This window comes from Crocodylus porosus, unplaced genomic scaffold (genome assembly GCF_001723895.1).
Source record: "Crocodylus porosus isolate Cpor-Errol unplaced genomic scaffold, CroPor_comp1, whole genome shotgun sequence".
In the NCBI taxonomy this organism is placed as follows: Eukaryota; Metazoa; Chordata; order Crocodylia; family Crocodylidae; genus Crocodylus; species Crocodylus porosus.
The window spans coordinates 123389177-123407851 of record NW_017728931.1 but is presented as its reverse complement, the minus strand read 5'-3'; the positions used below and the strand labels follow the sequence as shown (position 1 = coordinate 123407851).

The 18675-nt window shown below is 47.7% G+C and overlaps 1 protein-coding gene across 1 annotated transcript in view; it reads right to left on the bottom strand.

The window, feature by feature from the left end:
- Positions 1 to 18675, bottom strand: part of RELN (reelin) — a 560682-nt gene that overhangs the window by 265298 nt on the left and 276709 nt on the right. The window contains exon 7 of the mRNA XM_019543587.1: positions 10351 to 10447. Within this exon, the coding sequence (XP_019399132.1) occupies positions 10351 to 10447 (97 nt within the window). The remainder of the gene's footprint in view (positions 1 to 10350; positions 10448 to 18675) is intronic.

Genomic DNA, 18675 nt, shown 5'->3' with positions numbered 1-18675 from the left:
GTAAACGTAGAGCATCCTTCACTGCTCGGAACGCCTTTTCTGCCTCCAGTGTCTGTCTTACTTTGGTTGGAGCCCCTGCTTTTATCTTCTCCATCAACGGTACAACCAAATTCACAAAGTGAGGTACAAACTTTTTATAATAACTGGCCAGCCCCAAGAAAGCCCTTACTTGCCTTTTAGTACGGGGCGCCTGATACCTCCGCAATGCCTCCACTTTGCTCAGCAGAGGTCTCACCTTCCTGCTTCCTACTAGGAACCCCAGGTATTGTGTTTCCTCTTTTCCTATTGCACACTTCCTTGGATTGGCTGTCAGCCCAGCCCAGCCCTCCTCAAGTCTTGCATTACTGCGCTCAGCGCAGCGAGTTGTTCATCCCAGCTCTCAGTATATATAATAATATCAATGTACGCAGCGGCGTAACCCCCATGGGGAGCCAACACTCTGTCCATTAATCGCTGGAACATATCTGCAGCCCCATGCAACCCAAACAGGATGCGTCAGAACTGGAAGAGTCCCCATGGGGTGGTGAATGCTGTCTTTTCCTGATCTTTGGGTGCCACTGGGACCTGCCAGTAACCCTAAGTCAGGTCAAAAGTGGAAATGTAGTGAGCTTGCCTGATGTTTTCCACCAGTTCGTCCACCTCGGGCATTGGATAGGTGTCAAACTTAGCCACTGCATTTACCTTCCCATAATCAATGCATAGACAGATTTTTCCATCGGGCTTAGGTACCACTACGATGGGGCTCCACCAGCCGCTGTGGGATTCGCATATGATACCTTTCTCTAGCATCATTACAATCTCTGTTTTTATCTGGCCTTGGAGTTGCTGGGGAATCTGTCTCCAGTTCTCCTGTATTACCTGGCCTGAGGGGAGTTTTTATCTGGTGTACCACACCCCGAGCTTACTCAGGGGTTCCCCGGAACACATCTCCATATTCTTTGACTAGCTCAGTAGCCTGTCTTCTCTGTTCTTCTGACAGTCACAGGACCCTCACATGATCCGCTTTTCCCCTCTCCCTTGCCAGTAACATGCCACTCCGCACCACAGTCTGCAATGAGCCCAAGTCCAGTATAGCCACTACTCTTTTTCCCCCTATTGTTACTTCGGACAACAGTGCAGGTGGCTCATCTCCCACCTCGGGGTCAACTCGGGCTCCGCAGCCGCACAGTTCTACCTGCATCATCAGCCAGGGTCCGGTGCTTTCAATCATGGTGGCTAACAGGGTCTGTTGCCTTACAGCTTGGTCCAGTAGGTCTTGCACCGTTCGATATAATTGATCCAAAGCTTGTTCCTTTCTTCTCATCAGCCCAAGGGCTCTCTTCTTTATACGGGTAAACCAGGGTCTTATGATGCATGCTGCCATATAAAAATTTCCCAGCCAATGCACCATTGTGACAGGAGTATCGCTACTGAAGCCTTTCTATTGGCGACTCCACCCTCCTGTTGAGGACTCTGCCCTCCTGGCCAACTGCCTGCTTACTCGCCTGCCATGCCTCGATCTTAATTAATTGATTGATGTAATTAGTGGGAGGCTGCCCACTTTATGTGCCACGGTGCCAGAGGGTGCTATCTGTGGCTCCTTTTCCTCCCCTACACCGCAGCCCAAGCCTCACAGGTGGTACTGACATGGTCTCCCTTACCTCCTTGGGGCTTCTCACAGCCCTGCCCTTGCTCTGGGGCTTTTCACTGCCCCATTGCTCTGGGGCTTCTCACTGCCCCCCTTGCTCTGGGGCTGGGGTCTATACACCTGAAATGCTGCACTCTCTCTGGTGCCAGGATCCCGACACTACTGTGGAGCCCCTATGAGGCCTCTTCCAATCCCTAATAGCCTCACCTGGTCCTCTGGTTCAAAACAGTGAACACAAAAACACAAAGACCCTGAGCTATAACATAAAAAGCTAGACCGTCCAGCCAAACAACATTCAATCCCTCCACTCCAACCCCCAGCAGCAACCAGGGGCTGCTCATGCAATCAGGGTTCTCCTCTCTGTCTGCACTGGCCAAGCTCCTCCTCCCTTGGCCACCAGAGGGGAACTGCCCTCCTGGTCTCCTGCCTGGGCTTATATGGGCCAGGCCCTGCCCCTTCCTGTCAGCTGGCTCCCCAGCAGTTGTCCGGACAACCAGCACCTGTTACTCTGGCTGCCCTGGTAACTGGCAGCTGGGTCTCCCCCTTCTTGCCACTAGGGGTCTCTCCTGAGCTGTTTTCTGCTCTCAGATGCAGGGCACCTGAGCGCTCTGCAACACTGGCACATGACAAATATGAGCTCGATATTCACTGGGGTGATTTACAGAGGCAAACAGATAAACTGGAACAGGTGTAAAGAAGGGCTACAAGGATGATCTGGGGAACGGACAGTTTGTTTTATAAGTGTAGATTAAAAGAGCTTGCCATGTCTAGCCCAGCAAAACTAAGGTTCAGTAAGGATTTTACTTTCTGCAAATTCTTTGTGGGATTAACACCAGGGAGGGAGGAATTAAAATGAAGGGATATTGTTTAAAATGAAGAACAATATTCACACAGGAAAAAAAATGTATAAACTGGTCATGAATAAATTGTAGTAGGAAACGAGAAGTCTTTTAAATGTTTTCTCCAAGGTTTAAACTTCTGCTCCAAGTCTTTTAAACTTCTGCTCCAAACAAGGTTCTGGAGCAATACTAGTATGGACAAAAAGCAAGACCAACTTCAAGGTGGTGTTTGACAAGTTACAAAGAGGGTCATATGATATCCATCTGTCTTAGCTAGAAACTGGACTTGAAGACCCAACTGGTGTTACAGTGTGCTTACCTGTGAAGTAGACTAATTAGCAGTGGAGTAAAGTGTCACTGTCTATACATGTGACACTATTAGGCTGCAGTAAACTAATTTACACCAGTGTAAGATTGCACTGTTGGGGACAGTACTATCTTACGGCTGTATAATTAACTACAATTAAACTCCTGTGTAGATGCTGACCGTGGGCATAAATTGCACCCAGTCAGCCAGGGGCCAGACTCATGCCTGCTAGTTACCCACACAGCTCCACTCTTTCACAACACAGCCAGCTGTTCTGTCGCCCCATTCCACCACCTGGAGCCTAGAACTGCCCCCCCCAAAATCCCTACCAGCCTGGGCCTACTCCACCCCCTGGCTCAAATTGCTGCTTTCCCAAGACCACATGCAGATGCTGTACCCCAGAGTAGTTTACTCCAGCTCAAACTGCTCCAGAGTTTATTGCTTTGCATTAATTGCATGTATAGGTGCATCCAACTAGTCCCTTCCAAATCCTATGCTCCTATGTAACAAAAGGCAAGCTAACATCTATCTTATCTTGTGAGTAAAAACAATGACTGTTTTTGTGCGAGGTTGTTTGCATAATTTACAGAGAAAACTCAAGGCCAAACTCTTCCATCAAACTCAGAAAGCAGAGGGCACATCTACATGAAATATTATTGTGCAATATGCTAATTAGCCTCACAGTAAACATAATGTGCCGGCATGTGTACCCCTATTAGGCTGGAGTAAATTAATTTACTCCACAGCAGGATACTACAAGTAAATACAAGTACCATCCTGGTGCAGAGGTTTCTACTGTGCAGCACCCCATGTGAAGACACTGCCCTGGCTGGCGGGGGCACAAAGGTGCTTGAGTGCAAGGGCTGCCTGTCAGCTAGCCCTGTGCTGAAGCAGCTTTGTGCCCAGCCAGTTCCTCCCCAACACGTTGAGCCAGGGGGAACAACCCCAGGTGGGCAGGCTCACTCCTGGGGTCCACTGCTCTGACCTGGCTCAATGTGTTATGGTCCCAGAAGTACTTGCAAATGGCAGGCCTGGAGCAATAAGCTCTGGAGTTTATTGCTTCACATTAATATGCACGTTTAGATGGGCCCAGTTTGTGCAACATGAGAAATTGCTCTCTTGGGGTGAATGGATTCAGTAGAATCAAACAAGAGGCAAGAAAGAGAAGTAGAAATCAACATGGGAAAAAAGAATAGCATTTACGAACAGAGAATGAATATTTACTAAATGAGTAAATGCATAAGTAAAAGCCAGCCTTGCTGAGTGTAGCAGGGTACTGAGGTGCCTGCTACTGGTGAATCAGTTAGTAGGGAGGCCCAGCTGCTGGTTGCCAGGGTAACCAGGGCAAGTCAGCTGACCGGAAGGGGCAGGGCCTGGCTCTTATATAACTCCCAGGCTGAGGTCAGGCAGGCAGTTCCCTGCTGGTAGTCCAGGGGGATGGAGTTCTGCTGGAGTGAATAATGAGTTGACACCCCAGGGAAGCCCTGAAGAGGGGACAGCAAGAAGACCCAAAAAGGGTGCTGGGGAAAGTCAGACTGCCTGTGGGGTGTGATTCTGAGACAAGGCTGTGGAGGCCTGAGTGCCTGCAGGGGTGCGACTATGAGACAAGGCTGCAGAAAGCCAGAGCGCCTGTGGAGCATGGCTGTGAGACAAGGGCTGCGGAGATCCCGAGCGCCAGAGGGTGCGCTGCGAGACAAGGGCTGCAAGTGAAAATTAAGACCAGGCCTGGTGAGTTGAATCTTGAGGGGGGAGGTGCGTAGCAGGGCACTGAGGTGCCTGCTACTGATGAACACCCCAGCCTTATGGGCTATGCGTGGCTCCAACCATGCCCCAAGCCTCGCAGATCTACCAGACGTTGTTCGGTCTTAGCCGCAGTCCTTGTCACTCTCTGAGCCCCACAGGCGCTTGTCTCTCAGTGCCCTCTGGTGCTTGGCCTCTCTGTAGCCCTTGTCTCTCAGCCGCGCCCCCACAGGCACTCAGGCTTCCGCAGCCTTGTCTCACAACTGTGCCCCACGGGCGCTCTGGCTTTCCGCAGCCCCCTTACTAGGGCTTCTTGCTGCCCCCTCTCCGGGGCTTCTCTGGAGTCTCCACGCAGCTGTGGTTCCCCTGTGAGGCCTCCTCTATCCCCTCATAGCCTTACCTGGTCCTCTGGTTAAACAATAAACAAAACACAAGCCCCTTGGCTAAAACATAACTCTAAACCATCTGGCTCCAACCTTATATAAGGGCCAGGCCCTTCCCCTTTGGAACCCCATTGTATAAACAAGGATCGGGGTAGCAGGAACTGTGACCAGGAGGACAAGAGGCAACCTCCCTTTAACTTCTATAAGATCAAGACATGGTGGGCGAGGAACGTGGGTGCGTTAATGCAAACTTGGCACGGTAGGGGGCTCTAGGGGACAGCGTGGCAACCCTAGGATGTTTTCCCCTGCCTGGTACACTGAGCAATCTGAATTGGTGCCATCTCTTAAGTGCCCAGTGACCCTGGCAGAATTAGAAAGATAGTTTTGAGGATAGTTTGTAAGGATGAACAAGACATTTTGCCTATGATTTCCCTGAGGAATAAAATGCAAACATGAGCTCTTTCATTATTAGGCATGTATGCCTTCTTGAATTAATCAATGTTTTTTGAAAAACATGTATTGGTATGAGAGACATAAGGTAAATCCTATTTCTCACTTATGTTTGAGTTTCCACATTTTCCTCTGATAGCTAATCAGTGTAATGATACAGAAGCAGAGCTGATTCTGAACTTGAATACTCTCTGAATGCTTTTCAGGCCTCTGCAGAGCAACTGGTATTGCTCAGTGACCTGCATAGACTTTTTCTCTCTCTTGAGAATTTCTCTAAGTGGATAATCGGAGCATGTGCTTTGGCCTATAATAAAAGATCTTTCAGTAGGACCAGAAAATCGGAATATGGAGACAACAGATTTGAAGGTATCAAGAAAGTGAAAAATATTTTGAGGCATTTCTTTCACCTGGTGCATGCCCTAAATTCAAAACAGATCCTCCTACCTCTTTACTGATCAAGTCTACATGTAGTCTTAAAAAATGCCAGACAAGTATCTGATTTAACACAGAACATAGGTCGGTGCTTGGATACAGTTTTGGTCATATCATTCATCTGTACATCTGATCATCTGCCCCCTTAAGTGGAATGAAGATTAGAATCAAAGATCATGGGTTAGGCCTGTCCAAAATAGTGACTACTACAGCAGCGGTTAGCAAGAAATTCCTAAAGAGACTTTGAAACAGACAGAGGCCTGAGAACAGAACACATTTGAGAACCTAGTCTAGTCTAGTCTATGTATATTCTTATATAGTGTTTATCCCTGTTGCACTGAGCAACTTCCAGTAGTACCATAAGAAAAGTGACTAACATCTGTCATTCCTTTTTGTTCTTTCATTCTCTTCCCTAAGAAAAGCAAGTATGCTGGGCAGTGTTTTGTTTTGCATGCTACATTCACAAGGCACACTATAATATAATCTTAGTCAAAATGCATAGTAGAGAAGCTCATAAAAGACTACGTCAGAGAATGTTCTTTGGGTGAATCTGATAGCTTTTATTAGACTAACTTAAATAGTTGGAAGACTTTTTCCAGCTGTTTAAGTTGGTCTAATAAAAGATATCAGATTCACCCAAAGAACATTGTCTGCCTATGTCCTTAGACCAACATGGCTACAACCTACACCCATGTAAAAGACTATGTGCCTTTCAGGAGGATTCCAAAAATATATTATGGCAGGTAATAATCTATGAGCACAGGGTATATCTATGCTGTAGCAGCAACAGGATGCCTCAGCTGGAATGGCCCAAAATATGCACTCACCCCTGCTCCCGTAGGCACGCTCCATGTCCGGAAGTGCTGTTAGACACACCCCTCTTGAGATCTCATTTCCAGATATGCCTCACCGACATATTTGTAGGCTTAGAATATCCATGGTGAAATAGGTGGCCCAAGAGTGCTTGGGGCCATCCTGGTTGGGACATACTATTGTTGTGGTGTAAATGTGGCTTAAGAAGGATTTAACAAGATAGATTCCAAAAATCTTGTGCAGTTGGTGTGTCTACATGAGATGTTTTCTGCACAGTTGACTAATTAACTACATACTTACATAGTAAATGTCTCAGAGTCTACACATGCACTGCTGTTAGGGTACACAACTAATAAACGTTGCAGCAGGCTAATACTTAAAAATATGAGTAATACCCTGCGGCAGAGTTTTTTGCAGTGTATGTGTAGACACTGCCCTGGCTGGCTGGGGCACAAGGTGCTTCATTGTGGGGCAGCCAGCAGGCAGCCCCTGTTGTTGAAGTATCCATGTGCCACAGCCAGCCCTTCCACAGCACGTAGAGCCTGTTATGAGCAGCCCTGGGCTGGCAGGCTGACCATCCCAGGCTGCTCAGACTGGGTTCCATGTGCTATGCAGGAAAAAACTCCAGAGCAATATGCTCCAGAGTTTTTTGTACCTGGACACATGTTCAAAGGGAGCACCCGGGAGCAAAAAACTCTGGGGCAATAAGAAGAATCTATCAATCTATTAAGAAGAACATGGATGGTTTGAAATTCTTAAGTCAGAAGTACGAATAGTTATCAACCAAATGAAAAACAATAAAGCTACAGGACCATATGAAATTGCAGGAGAACAAATATGTGCCCTATGTGTACAAAACCTGTACTGAAAATACACCTTTCCCTCTCAGATCTTCCTAATGAGCAAACCGGTCTCTCTCAACAAAAGTAAAGCAGCCATACTTGCATAAAATTTAAAACTCAGGGGTTTAAACTATAACTTAAATAATAACTTTTAAACACTTAACTCTTTGCACCCTTTTTGTTAGGATCAGTTTCAATACTGGATATCACATTTATCGTGCTAAATAAAGTGCTTTCTGAGTTGAGTTATGAGTAGCTATTATTTTAGTTTACATTCAATTAATTCTGTTGCGTGAGTTCTAATTTCAACAAGAAATCCTTCAATTTATCAATGTTCTGTAGCTCATATGTTTTAACAAATTAAATGTATCAATTACAGAAAAGGTATTCATGCAGAATTAAATTAGACTGTGTTAAATTAATTGACTTATGCTTTTTGATAACTAAATCTTTCTAATTGCTTAAGAACTATGTTAATACAGGTTGTTACAAACTTTGTACATTAATGATGCTAATCAAGCCTTCAAGAATTGGGGGTTGCAGGTGGAGAAAAGCCTTTATTTTCTTTGATGCTGAGGAATTTTAAAAGAACATTTTTTTTTTCTGCTTACAGCATCATGGGAGCTATAAGTCTTTCCAGGATTCCTCTACTGGTAATTTTTCAACAACCAATATGTTGGATTTGGCATTAAAAATTTCCATCCAGAGCATGAGACAGGTACACTCAGTTGCTGCACACAGGAATCAGAGGTAGCAGGGGAGGTCAAGGAAGCAAACCATGGCTGTCAGATCAGCTGGTGGTGTTTGTTTGGTTTTTTTCATTTTGCAAATTCAGCTTTTTTTGTTCAAGTATCTCAAACCAATAATGAAATTTACTCTGAGATGGAGATGAGAGCAGAGATTTCAGCAGCCATGACTGAGGGTGACAAGATAAAAGAATAGCCTGGGGAGGACAGAGAAAGTCTGATTATTCAGGGAGATGGGGATCTAAACAAAAGGAATGAGAAACAAAGCCTCGATCTGCTGTGGATAGGAAAATAGGACTCAAGTAGTAGGAAAATTGGATAAAAGGCATAAGAAAAAAAGAATTTGGTAGAAACTTAATATACATATCAGGAGGTTTGAAAATCTACAGTTGGTCCTGGCTCAGACTGGGAAAAAGAAACAAATTGGTACTAAGAACAAAAGCATAGAAAAGCATAGGACCAAAAGATACTTCCTGGATCATCAGGTCTAACTATGTTATATAACTATGCAGACAACTGTTATATAATCCCATTCATAAAGGTATTGAGTTCCTACTTAGTGTTCTTCCTCCCATTAACCTAGTCTTAATTATGGTGCTAGCTGTCTTAACGATTTTGGACAAGTCATTTAGAACCAGATCTACATTGGTCATGACTCTCTGATTTAGTTAATCTATAAGGTGCCAGTCTACCCTGCCTTCTACCTGACTTCAAATTAACATGGCTAAATACCTTTCTCTGCATACAGATATTCAGTCAGCCAGATACCCAAATATCTGGCTTAATTTATTGTTCTGGCTCTAAAAATCTGTCATTTAGAAATTATTAAGCAATTATAAAGCGGCAAAAGGTGTTACACAACCCTGTGGTTAACTAGCACTACCATGCAATTCCAAACTTATACTTTTGATTATTATGCCAAATAGATATAAATCAATCAATTGCCTAGTAGTCTTTGTCCTCATATAATATTTAGCAAGCCTTTAATTAAAGCTGCTATAAGCATTAACACTACTGTGAGCCAGGTAAATACATTATCTCCTCATACACACACTGAGACATCAATGGCCAGAATCAGTTTGCTCACTGCTGCTGGGCAGGCAGGGGGTGCCTTGCTATGGAGGCACTGGGCTCATGGCAGCAGCACTGAGCTTTCCCACATGGTCCTGCTCTGGCTCGCCACAGGAGGTATTGCCTGCTGGGCCCCGGAGGCCCTGGGGGGAAGGCAGCAGGGCAGAGAGTCCCAAGCCTGCAGTAGGCAGCCTGCATCTCCTCCCCCCACCCCTCCTCAGGCTCTGTTCTGGCTGTGCCACCTCTGTGGGAGGGGGAGCTAGACTCTGCACTCCCCTGTGCTGCAGCAGTCGCTACCTCCCATGCATGGCAGCTGGGGCTCAGGTACCGCTGCAGGCGGCAGGGGCTGCAGACCTGGGTCTCTGACTCCATAGCCCTGGCAGCAGGGGATCCCCTCTGGCAAGGATGAGGGAGGATAGGGGGGCTTTGGGTGGGGAGGGAGGGGCACCAGAAAGCCCCAGGGGGCTGTATATAGTAAGTGAGGGGCACAAGCAGGGCCAAGGGGGCTGTGGCTGGCGAGTGAGGGGCACCGGCAGGGCCAGGGGGCTGTGGGAGGGGAGTGAGGAGCATCAACAGGGCTGGGGAGGCTGTGGGTAGGGAGTGAGGGTCAATGACTTGGGCAGGGCACTGGCATATCAGGGCTGCTCGGTGCCTTAAGCAGCAGGGGGGACAGCTGCAACTGTACTCATGTCCTGGTGAGTCAAGGGGGCAGAGGAAGCTCTGATTTTCCATGATAAAAAAACCCCAAAATCAAATGCCAAAATTTATAGCTTTTTAGAATGTATTTTATTATAGTGATAGAGGCACTGGTAGGCTTCCAAACTGCTTTAAAATTGTAAATATATGAATAAAACATTGTGTTCAACTGATACCTACATATATAGTGGCGTTTCATTTTAATCATGGAAAAAGGTGGATTTTGGAAAATTTCAATCAGAAAACCTGTGATTTTTAAACAAGGAAAACCAGGATCCTTGATTATTAAACCTCTCTGTTGAAGACCAAGTTTTCAAAGCACATCAACATGTCTGCTGTTGATGAGGTCTGAATTCAAAACCTGGAGTCCCATGACCCATGCAAATTAGCCAACATCCACTTACCAATTCTCTTGGACCATATGGCTCACAGAAAGTGACTGCATTGCCATGCATAATTATACCGCACTGCTCTCCAACCTCACAGTTACTACATTCAGACCTGTAGGAAAACCAGAACATAGGCAAGCTGAAAATTATAAGTTCATCAATTCAAGACTGTGATGTTACTAAACTGAAAAATAAGAATTAAAATTTGACAGTCAGACACACAGGACTCTTTAGTTACTATAAATTTAATTTAAAAGACAAACTTTCTTATAACCAGCTGATATGATACTATATTCATATATGATAGCTGTCAATAGAAGGGACAAACCCTTTTTTTCAGTGAAATACTGTATTTACCTGAATATAAGACAACCCTGAATATAACACAACCCCCCCAATAATTCAACTCTACATATGAAAAAGGTATACATTTGTTATAATTTTCCAAGTATACATTCTAATTATTGGAGGTTTGCCTTGAATTTGTCCCCCTTCCACAGCCACGACAGGGAAAATAAAGCTGGGGGTGAAGTAACTCGCTTGCCATCTGTCCCCTCCCCTATCTTCTTCCCTCTGCAGCCCCTTCCCCTGCTGCTTGTTGTTAAAACCTGCTCTCCCTGAGTACATGCAAGTGAGGGGCAAATGTGAAAACAAGGAACTTGAAATAAATGTCTGTAGTAACTTGCATGTAGTACCCATAGATTTACTTACCCAGAATTGATGCATTTTACCTTTTTGAAATTGCTGCAAGATTTAGCATAGGTACTCCATAAACACACGTTTAAGCAGTATTTTTGCACCTACTTATATATAGTACAAACTATGCATGATATTAGTCCAAAACAAAAGGCTTGCAATTTACCACATAGATCTTTGGGCTCAGCCCCAGCAGAGTCAACAGCATTTAAAACCAGGGTGACCCTATAACTAAGCATTGTTCAGTATGCGTGTGTACTCAAGATAACCCCCAGAAAGGATCCATGTGCTAATTAGTTCCCCACTCAGGACTGGATCTTGGTTTTCTTGTCATGAGTCCTGGGATCCTCCAAAAATTTATATGCAGATGAGGCACAGGGCAACCTGGTCCAGCTCCACCTCATGGAGGGTAGGACCACATTAATCATTTGCAACAGGCTGAGCGCAGGGAGAGAGGAAGGGTGGGTGGGACTGAGGGATTCTGGGTGAATTGTTTAGGGCTCTGTTTGGTGAGGTTGGCTAGATGTTTAAGGCTGGTGAAGAAACAGTAATCATTAGAAATGGGGAAAATAGGCACAGTTCACCTGTAGGAATGAAGAGGAAATCAAAATATATTCAATTTAGTGGCTCACTGTGACTTTAAAAAGAGTTGGTGTTGAGGAAGGTTCCCATCAACATGTCTCCCCAACATGGGCAATCTGTTTTATAGTAATGTTCAGCATTGGCTGCAGTTAATAACTTCATAGTTGGTTTCCATTAGCAACTGCTGCTTTTGGCAGAAGTTTAATGATATATAATGTATTTAATGAGGTTTCCTTGTATGCAGATGTAATACAGGAGGCTTTTTTCCCCATGCTGATTGGTAGGGAAACCTCATCTTGTACTTGAGTAAATATGATATTTACTTCCCACTCTGTCCTGTCCTCAGCGATGGCTCTCCAAATTTTATTTCAACAGATTAAATTGCCATCATTTAAAGTTTTCAACACAATGAGCTGTGAGAAACCTAGTGAAACTCCTACATAATTTAATGTACCCTGAAGCTATAATCCTTTACAAAATCTTTACCACATATTTAATAAGCTATATATAAAACCAACATCAATGCAATAAATATTTCATTTCCATTACAGAACAAAACACAGAGAAACTTTAAAGTTGGGTGGCCACCATGACTCAAGTGGACTAAGTATGAGTGATAAAGAATGACACGGCTACTTTAGATACAGTGGGGAATTAAGAAGCACCCTTGGGTTACAAAACTCCTTGACAAAAAATGGGCATATAGGTTTCATATCAGGGACAAACAGCCATAGAATATTCCCCAGCCAGCCAGTTTTATTTCAAGCTCATTTTTGTCTTTCCTCAGAGGCATTAATCATTTGCAACAGGCTGAGCGCAGGGAGAGAGGAAGGGTGGGTGGGACTGAGGGATTCTGGAGCACTTGGGTGCCCTGTTCCTATTAAGGAATAAGGGCTGCTGAAGCTCCCTGAGACAGCACAGGTGTTGGTTGCCGGAGCAGCCAGGCTGGTCACGTGACCAGAAGGGGGCAGGTTCGGGCCTTTATAAACAGCCCAGGCCAAAGCCTAGCAGCGGTTCCCTTCTGGCAGTCTGAGGTGCAGGAGCTCTGCAAGAGAGCCAAGCTGAGCAGAGATGTGTGGTGCAGCCTGAACACCCAAGGGGCTGCATCATGGTAAGGGTGGAGAGAACCCTGACTGGGAGGCCTTTGCGAGAGAGCCAGGTGGGCCTAGATCCTATGTTATAGCCAGGAGGCTTATTGTTGTGTTACAGCCGGCTGGCTTACGGTTCTGTTTAGTTATTGTTATACCGGAGGACCGGGCGAGGCTGTAGGGGTGGAGGAGGCCTCATCAGGAGCTCCCCAGGGAGGTGGGGGTGCTCCCAGCGCCAGAGAGGGGTGCTGTATTGTGGGGCATCTAGACCCCAGCCCCAGGAGGGGTGAACAGATTGAGGAGCTCAGGGAGGGCACGTTTAGTGAGATGAAGCCCAGCGTGGGCGTAGGTAGAAGCCCTAGTGGGGCAGGACCCAGAGAAAGGGGTCGAGGGGGCCAGGTAAGGCTAGGGCCGCCTGAGCCCCAATTGGGAAGAGTCCCAGAGGGGCTCCACAGTGGTGGGGACTCTGGTGCCCACTAGGACACCGTAGTAGGGGTGTACTACCCCAGCCCTGAATAGGGGCAAAGTGCCGGCGAGGGCACTGTAGTTTGGGGTGCACTACCCCAGCCCTGAGAAGGGGCAATGAGGATTGTGGGGGCCAGGCACGGCTAGGGCCACCTGCGACCCACTTGCAAGGAGCACCAGTGAGCAGCCCGAGGGGCTTGTGTTGGACCTAAGCAAGGGGCACACAGGAAGAGAAGCCCAGGGTAGGGTGCTACTATAGAGATGAGCCCGGAGAGGGCGAGTCCGCGATTATAGAGAGCTTGGAGAGGGCGAGTGTGTGGAGGGACAGGCCCCAGTGGGGCACCGTCTGTACGTGGAGGGGCCCCAGGAGGGGTGAGTATATTGTATGGACCCCAGGAGGGGGGGCAGATATAGTTAATAGGCCCGAGAGGGCTAACGGATAGAGGGGTGCCGGTTGCGTGACGAGCCCGGGGTGCTGGTGGAGGGGTGCTGGTTGCGTGATGAGCCCAGGGGCGCCAGTGGAGGGCGCATATAAGAGTCTGACCAGATAATGTCCGGTACATCTGCGAGGCTTGGGGCGTGCTAAAGGGGAGGTTGGAGGTACGCATAGCCCATAAGACTGGGGTGTGCCAGGTCAGTACATCCAGGATAGGGGACGGGATATACTTAGCACCATTTCAAAGGGGACAGTAAAGGCAGCCTCCATCATAAAACTATATAACACCAAGACATGGCAGGCGAGATAGAGGGTGCTGAATCGCCTATGTGGCACGGTAGGGGGTGCTAGAGACATCATGGCCACTCCTAGGTCTCCGCGCCGTGACACTCCTTTAGAGCCTCCTTTACACATTAACTAGGTGAGATGACAGAATTGTCCCCTCAGACACTCCACAGAAGAAGTATCATTCAGGAGATGGCCAAGTCCCTGACAACATCCCCTAGGATCTATTTGACAGAAATGAATAAACAACACTTGAGAAAAGGGAGGTAATTTTGAAGTGGGAGCCAAACCCTTTTGGCAGGTATGCCACACATTCACCCCACATCCTCGACTGTCACTCTCATCCCTTTCCTCTAGCTGATCTGCTGCTCAGCTTTCTTCTCCTTGCCCTACCGGCCACTGTGCTGCCTGTCCAACCCTAATCTAAACAATAGCTGCAGGTATATGGTAAGAATGAAAACTGAATCCCTTTGGGCTTTCTGGGATTATCTGCTTAGAGGGGAGACTCATCCCAAAAGAGGTAATGAATAGGTTCTTCAGGGTCACTGTCTTCAGGGTTCTGATGAAAAAAGGAAGTTTTAAAGGTCAGGCTGAGGATCCAGAGGTGCATGACTGATATACATTCCTTGTAGATGGCCTGCTTTGCCCAACTCCGTTCCAGGAAAGCTCTGCCCATTTAACACAGTGTGGCCAACTCCATAATCAATATGCAGTAAGTTTGCACCCGCCTACCTTTATTCCATGAACAATTTCTGCTAATGAAATCTCCAAAATGAATTTCACTATCTTGAGTAAGCACAGGTGTGGGCAATTATTTTGGCTGGAGGTCCGCTTAATGAGTTTTGGTGAGCTGTTGAGGGCCACAATTGTAGTCCCACCCCTTGACAGGTGCCCCAAACCCTGGTCACCATCTTGGGACCAGAAGTTCTGCCCCTTAGCCCCTGACCTTTGCTACTGGAAGTCCTTCCCCTTGGCCCTGGAAGTACTCCTTTTGGGTTGGGGGTTGCCATCTTGGAACTGGAAAGAAACCAAATCATACACTAAAAATCAAACACCTACCATAACATAGTTTAATTTTATTTCAAAAAATATTTTTGTACTGATTTATGTCTGTTTGTGTAGTGCATATAGAGGTGATTGCACAACAGCTTAAAAATAAAGTCTTACTCTTATATATTGCGTGTCGGGAGTGTATATGGTGCAGAGTATGTGGGGTTTATGAGAGGATGTGGCTGTGTGTATGGGCTGTAGGGTATGTTGTGGGTGTATGTATACATCAGAGGGTTGTGGGGGGTGTAGGCAGAGTGTGGGTGTGTGTGAGGATTGTAGGGTATAAGGAAGGATGAGAGGGTGTGGGGACCTCCCACATACCTACCCCCCCAGAGCACAGCCCTTGCTGTCAACACCAGCAGCAGAGGGTGAGCCACAGTGTGTTTGTGGCCTGCGCAGGCACTCTTGCCTGGTAGCATGCAGTTCTGGCTGGTTCCAGGAGCTGCACGTGGTGGCAAGGAGCAGAGTCAGGCTAGCCCACCTCTATAGCACAGGGCTCATATGCAGTTTCTGGCACTTGCGCACCACCGGGAGGAAGCCCTGTATGCATGATGGAGCTGGCTGCCTTCCCCACTCCCTGCCACCATGTACAGCTGCTGGGACTGCACTGGAAATGGCAGGGAACCCTGCCCCTGCTTCCCAGCCGCTGCACATGTGGGAGGGAATGCAGCTGGCTCCATTGTGCAGGGCTTCCCCTGGTGGCAAATGAGCGCCAGATGCTGCGCATGAGTCATGGGGAGCCCCATGCAATAGAAGTGGACCTGCCTGGGTCCACTCCATGCCACCGCATGCAGCTCCTATAATTAGCTGGAGCTACAAGCCACCCTGCATGGGCCACACCCCTGAAGGCCTTCCACCTGCTGCTGATGTTGCTGGTGGAGGTTGTACACCATGGGGGGACTGGGTGGGGAGGTTCCTACATGCCCCACCCTCCTTCCCACCCCACACACCCACACCCTGCCCACCCAAGCTTCATGCTCCCACCACCCCGCTAGGTATGGGCTCTTGGCTTTGTGCTCCTGCCTGCCACAGCCCCATGCTCTGTGCTCCCCCCCAGCTGCAGCTTCTGCCCCCCAGCTGCTGCTTCCCTACCTGCTGCCTGGAGCAAGTGCTGCAGCAGGGAGACAAGGAGGAACTGTTGGAGGCTGAGGAAGCTTAGCAAGTTCCCTGGCAGCTGCAGCAGTGGCGGCATCAGCCCTGCCTGGAAGCTGTGCATGCCTGCCAAAGGCCCTCCTGTACAGGAAGGTGGAAGCTAAGTGTGTGGGCTGGGTGGGGTACAATTAATCTGTGGGCACCCATAAGACAATGAAATCAGTTGGTGGGATGCATCTGGCCCACAGGCCATGTTTTGCCCGCCCCTGAGTTAGCAGAAGCCAGGGAGTAAATGTAACAAGCTGTCTTAAAGAAGAAATCCATTATTCAGCTGTTAAATGCCATTTTTTTGAAAATCAAAATATTGAGAATCTGTTCCTGGTATTTCTAGGCAACAGCTTTGGTCATAATAAGTAATATGACAAAAAGGAAGATCAACTTCCTAAAGTCACATGCATTTATATATTTTGTATGAACAAACTGAAACATGTTGCCTTGTAGTTGGTTACAACATATGTCTCATTTCATCAGGGATTGTAACGGGGGTAGACAATTATTTGATCTGAAGGGCCACTTAACAGGTTTTGGTAGGCTGTTGAGGGACACACACACACATGCACACACACATGCACACACACACACACACCCTGCAGCTCTTCCTGTACCCCTTCTCCTGCCCTGAATCCCCAGCATGTGGCTGTGTCAGGCAGGAGCCATGCCAGTTGCTCCAGCAGCACCCATGGGCCCTGAAATGGGGACAGAAACACACTGTGGCACTGGCCTGGCCTAGCTGCATGCCAGGGACTCAGGGCAGGGAAGAGGGTGCAGGGAGAATGGGACCTGGAGCCATGGATTATTTGGGCCTGACCAGGCTGGTGCCATGACCCCCTTCTCTCTGGCATGCAGCTAATCTGGGCCAGGTCGGTGCCATGCTGTGTTCCCATGTACCACTTCAGGCCATGTGGGCACAGCTGTAATGGTTAGCATGGCTCCTGCCCAACCTGGCTACATGCTGGGTACTCAGGGTCAGGCTGGAGCCACCCCAGCTGCTCCAGCTGCACTGAAGTGGCATGGCCCAAAGTGATGCATGGAAACACAGCGTGGTACTGTGTTAGCAGTACCTGCACCACTATCAGGCATCAGCTTGGCTCGGCAAGGTCCAGATAACTTGCAGGTCCTGGCCCTCTTCCCCCTGAGTCCCCTCCCCTGCCAGCAGGAAGAGCCATACCTATGCTTTATCTCTCTCTGGGGGCTGGGCTGTCTGGTCTGTGAATGGCCGCAGAGTTGAAGCTGCAAACAGACAGCCTTGCTGGGCAGAAGCCTGGCCAGGAGTTCAGCACCCTCTGCCTTGGAGCATACACTGGGTGTAGGGGGTGGGGCGGGCTGGAGAGGGAAAAGGCTGCCTGGCCACTGGAGCCAGAGCTGCTGCTACTGCTGCAGCTGGCTATGACACAGGGAAGGGAGAAGGGCAAGAGGCACTGAAAGCCAAGGCAGCTGTAGGCTGGATACAGTTCTCCTTCGGAGGAGCAGCCATGGGCTGAATATAAACATTTGACAGGCTGGATTCAACCCGCGGGCCATATTTTACCCACCCCTGGACTATACTCTTACTCCTAATGTTTCATATTCTTGTTAACAATAAACTGTTGCTTGCTTACATTACAGAATTAAAATAAGCCCAAACATCTGAAACAAACTGAGTTGGGTGTAGCCCAGCTAACTACTTACACATTCTCTGACATATATTAATCCAGGGTGGTCAAGGGTGAATGCTCAGTTGGTCACACCAGGATAAGCCCTAGCTGCCCTGGGTCACATGCTGTATGGATGTCCTCTTTCTGCACTGCTCAGGGACTCCCCTCATAGCCCAAGGCTTACCCTCTGCTCTCTGGGCTGTGTCATGTTGCACCACCCTGTCCCCTGGGGCAAAGGCAAGCAGCAAAATCCAGGAGATGCAGGGTGAGGGGGCAAGAGGGGAATCCAGACAATCCAACTGCTGATGCAGCCAGAACAATGTGGGGAGCAGCAGCCATACCATTTGATCCTTGTTGATACCACTTTGAGCTCTGAAAACTAGTATTTCTGGACTTTTGATCATAATCACCATACCAACAGATTTGTGTAAATAGCAATTCTTTTCAGGGGTGGATCTCGGAGGTGGGGCGCAGTGGTACAGCTGCACCTCTTGGTTGCTGCTTTACCCAAAATTTAACATTGGCAATGGCAGCAGCCTTTCTATTCAGGCAGCCGTGAGGGAGACATTTGATTTCTCTCATTATAATCTACCTGCTTCATTCTAGAGGTGTTAATGACCCTCACTCCTCCTGTCAGTTAGCTTCCCTGGTAATGCAGCTCCTATTTCACAGTCCTGAAGATTGTTTTTCAATCTAGTTGAAAACATTAACTCAGGTGTAGAAATAACTTTCAGTAAAGCAATGGATGCACTGTCAAGATGCTCTATAACAGGGGCAGGCAATTATTTCGGCTGGAGGACTGCTTCATGAATTTTGGTGAGCTGCTGAGGGCCAAAAGGGTAGCCCCACTCCCTAGTCGCCATCTTGGGACTGGAAGTCCCGCCCCTAACCTCTGACCTTTGCCACCAGAAGTCCCTTCCCTTGCCCTTGGAAGTACTCCTTTTGGGAAGGG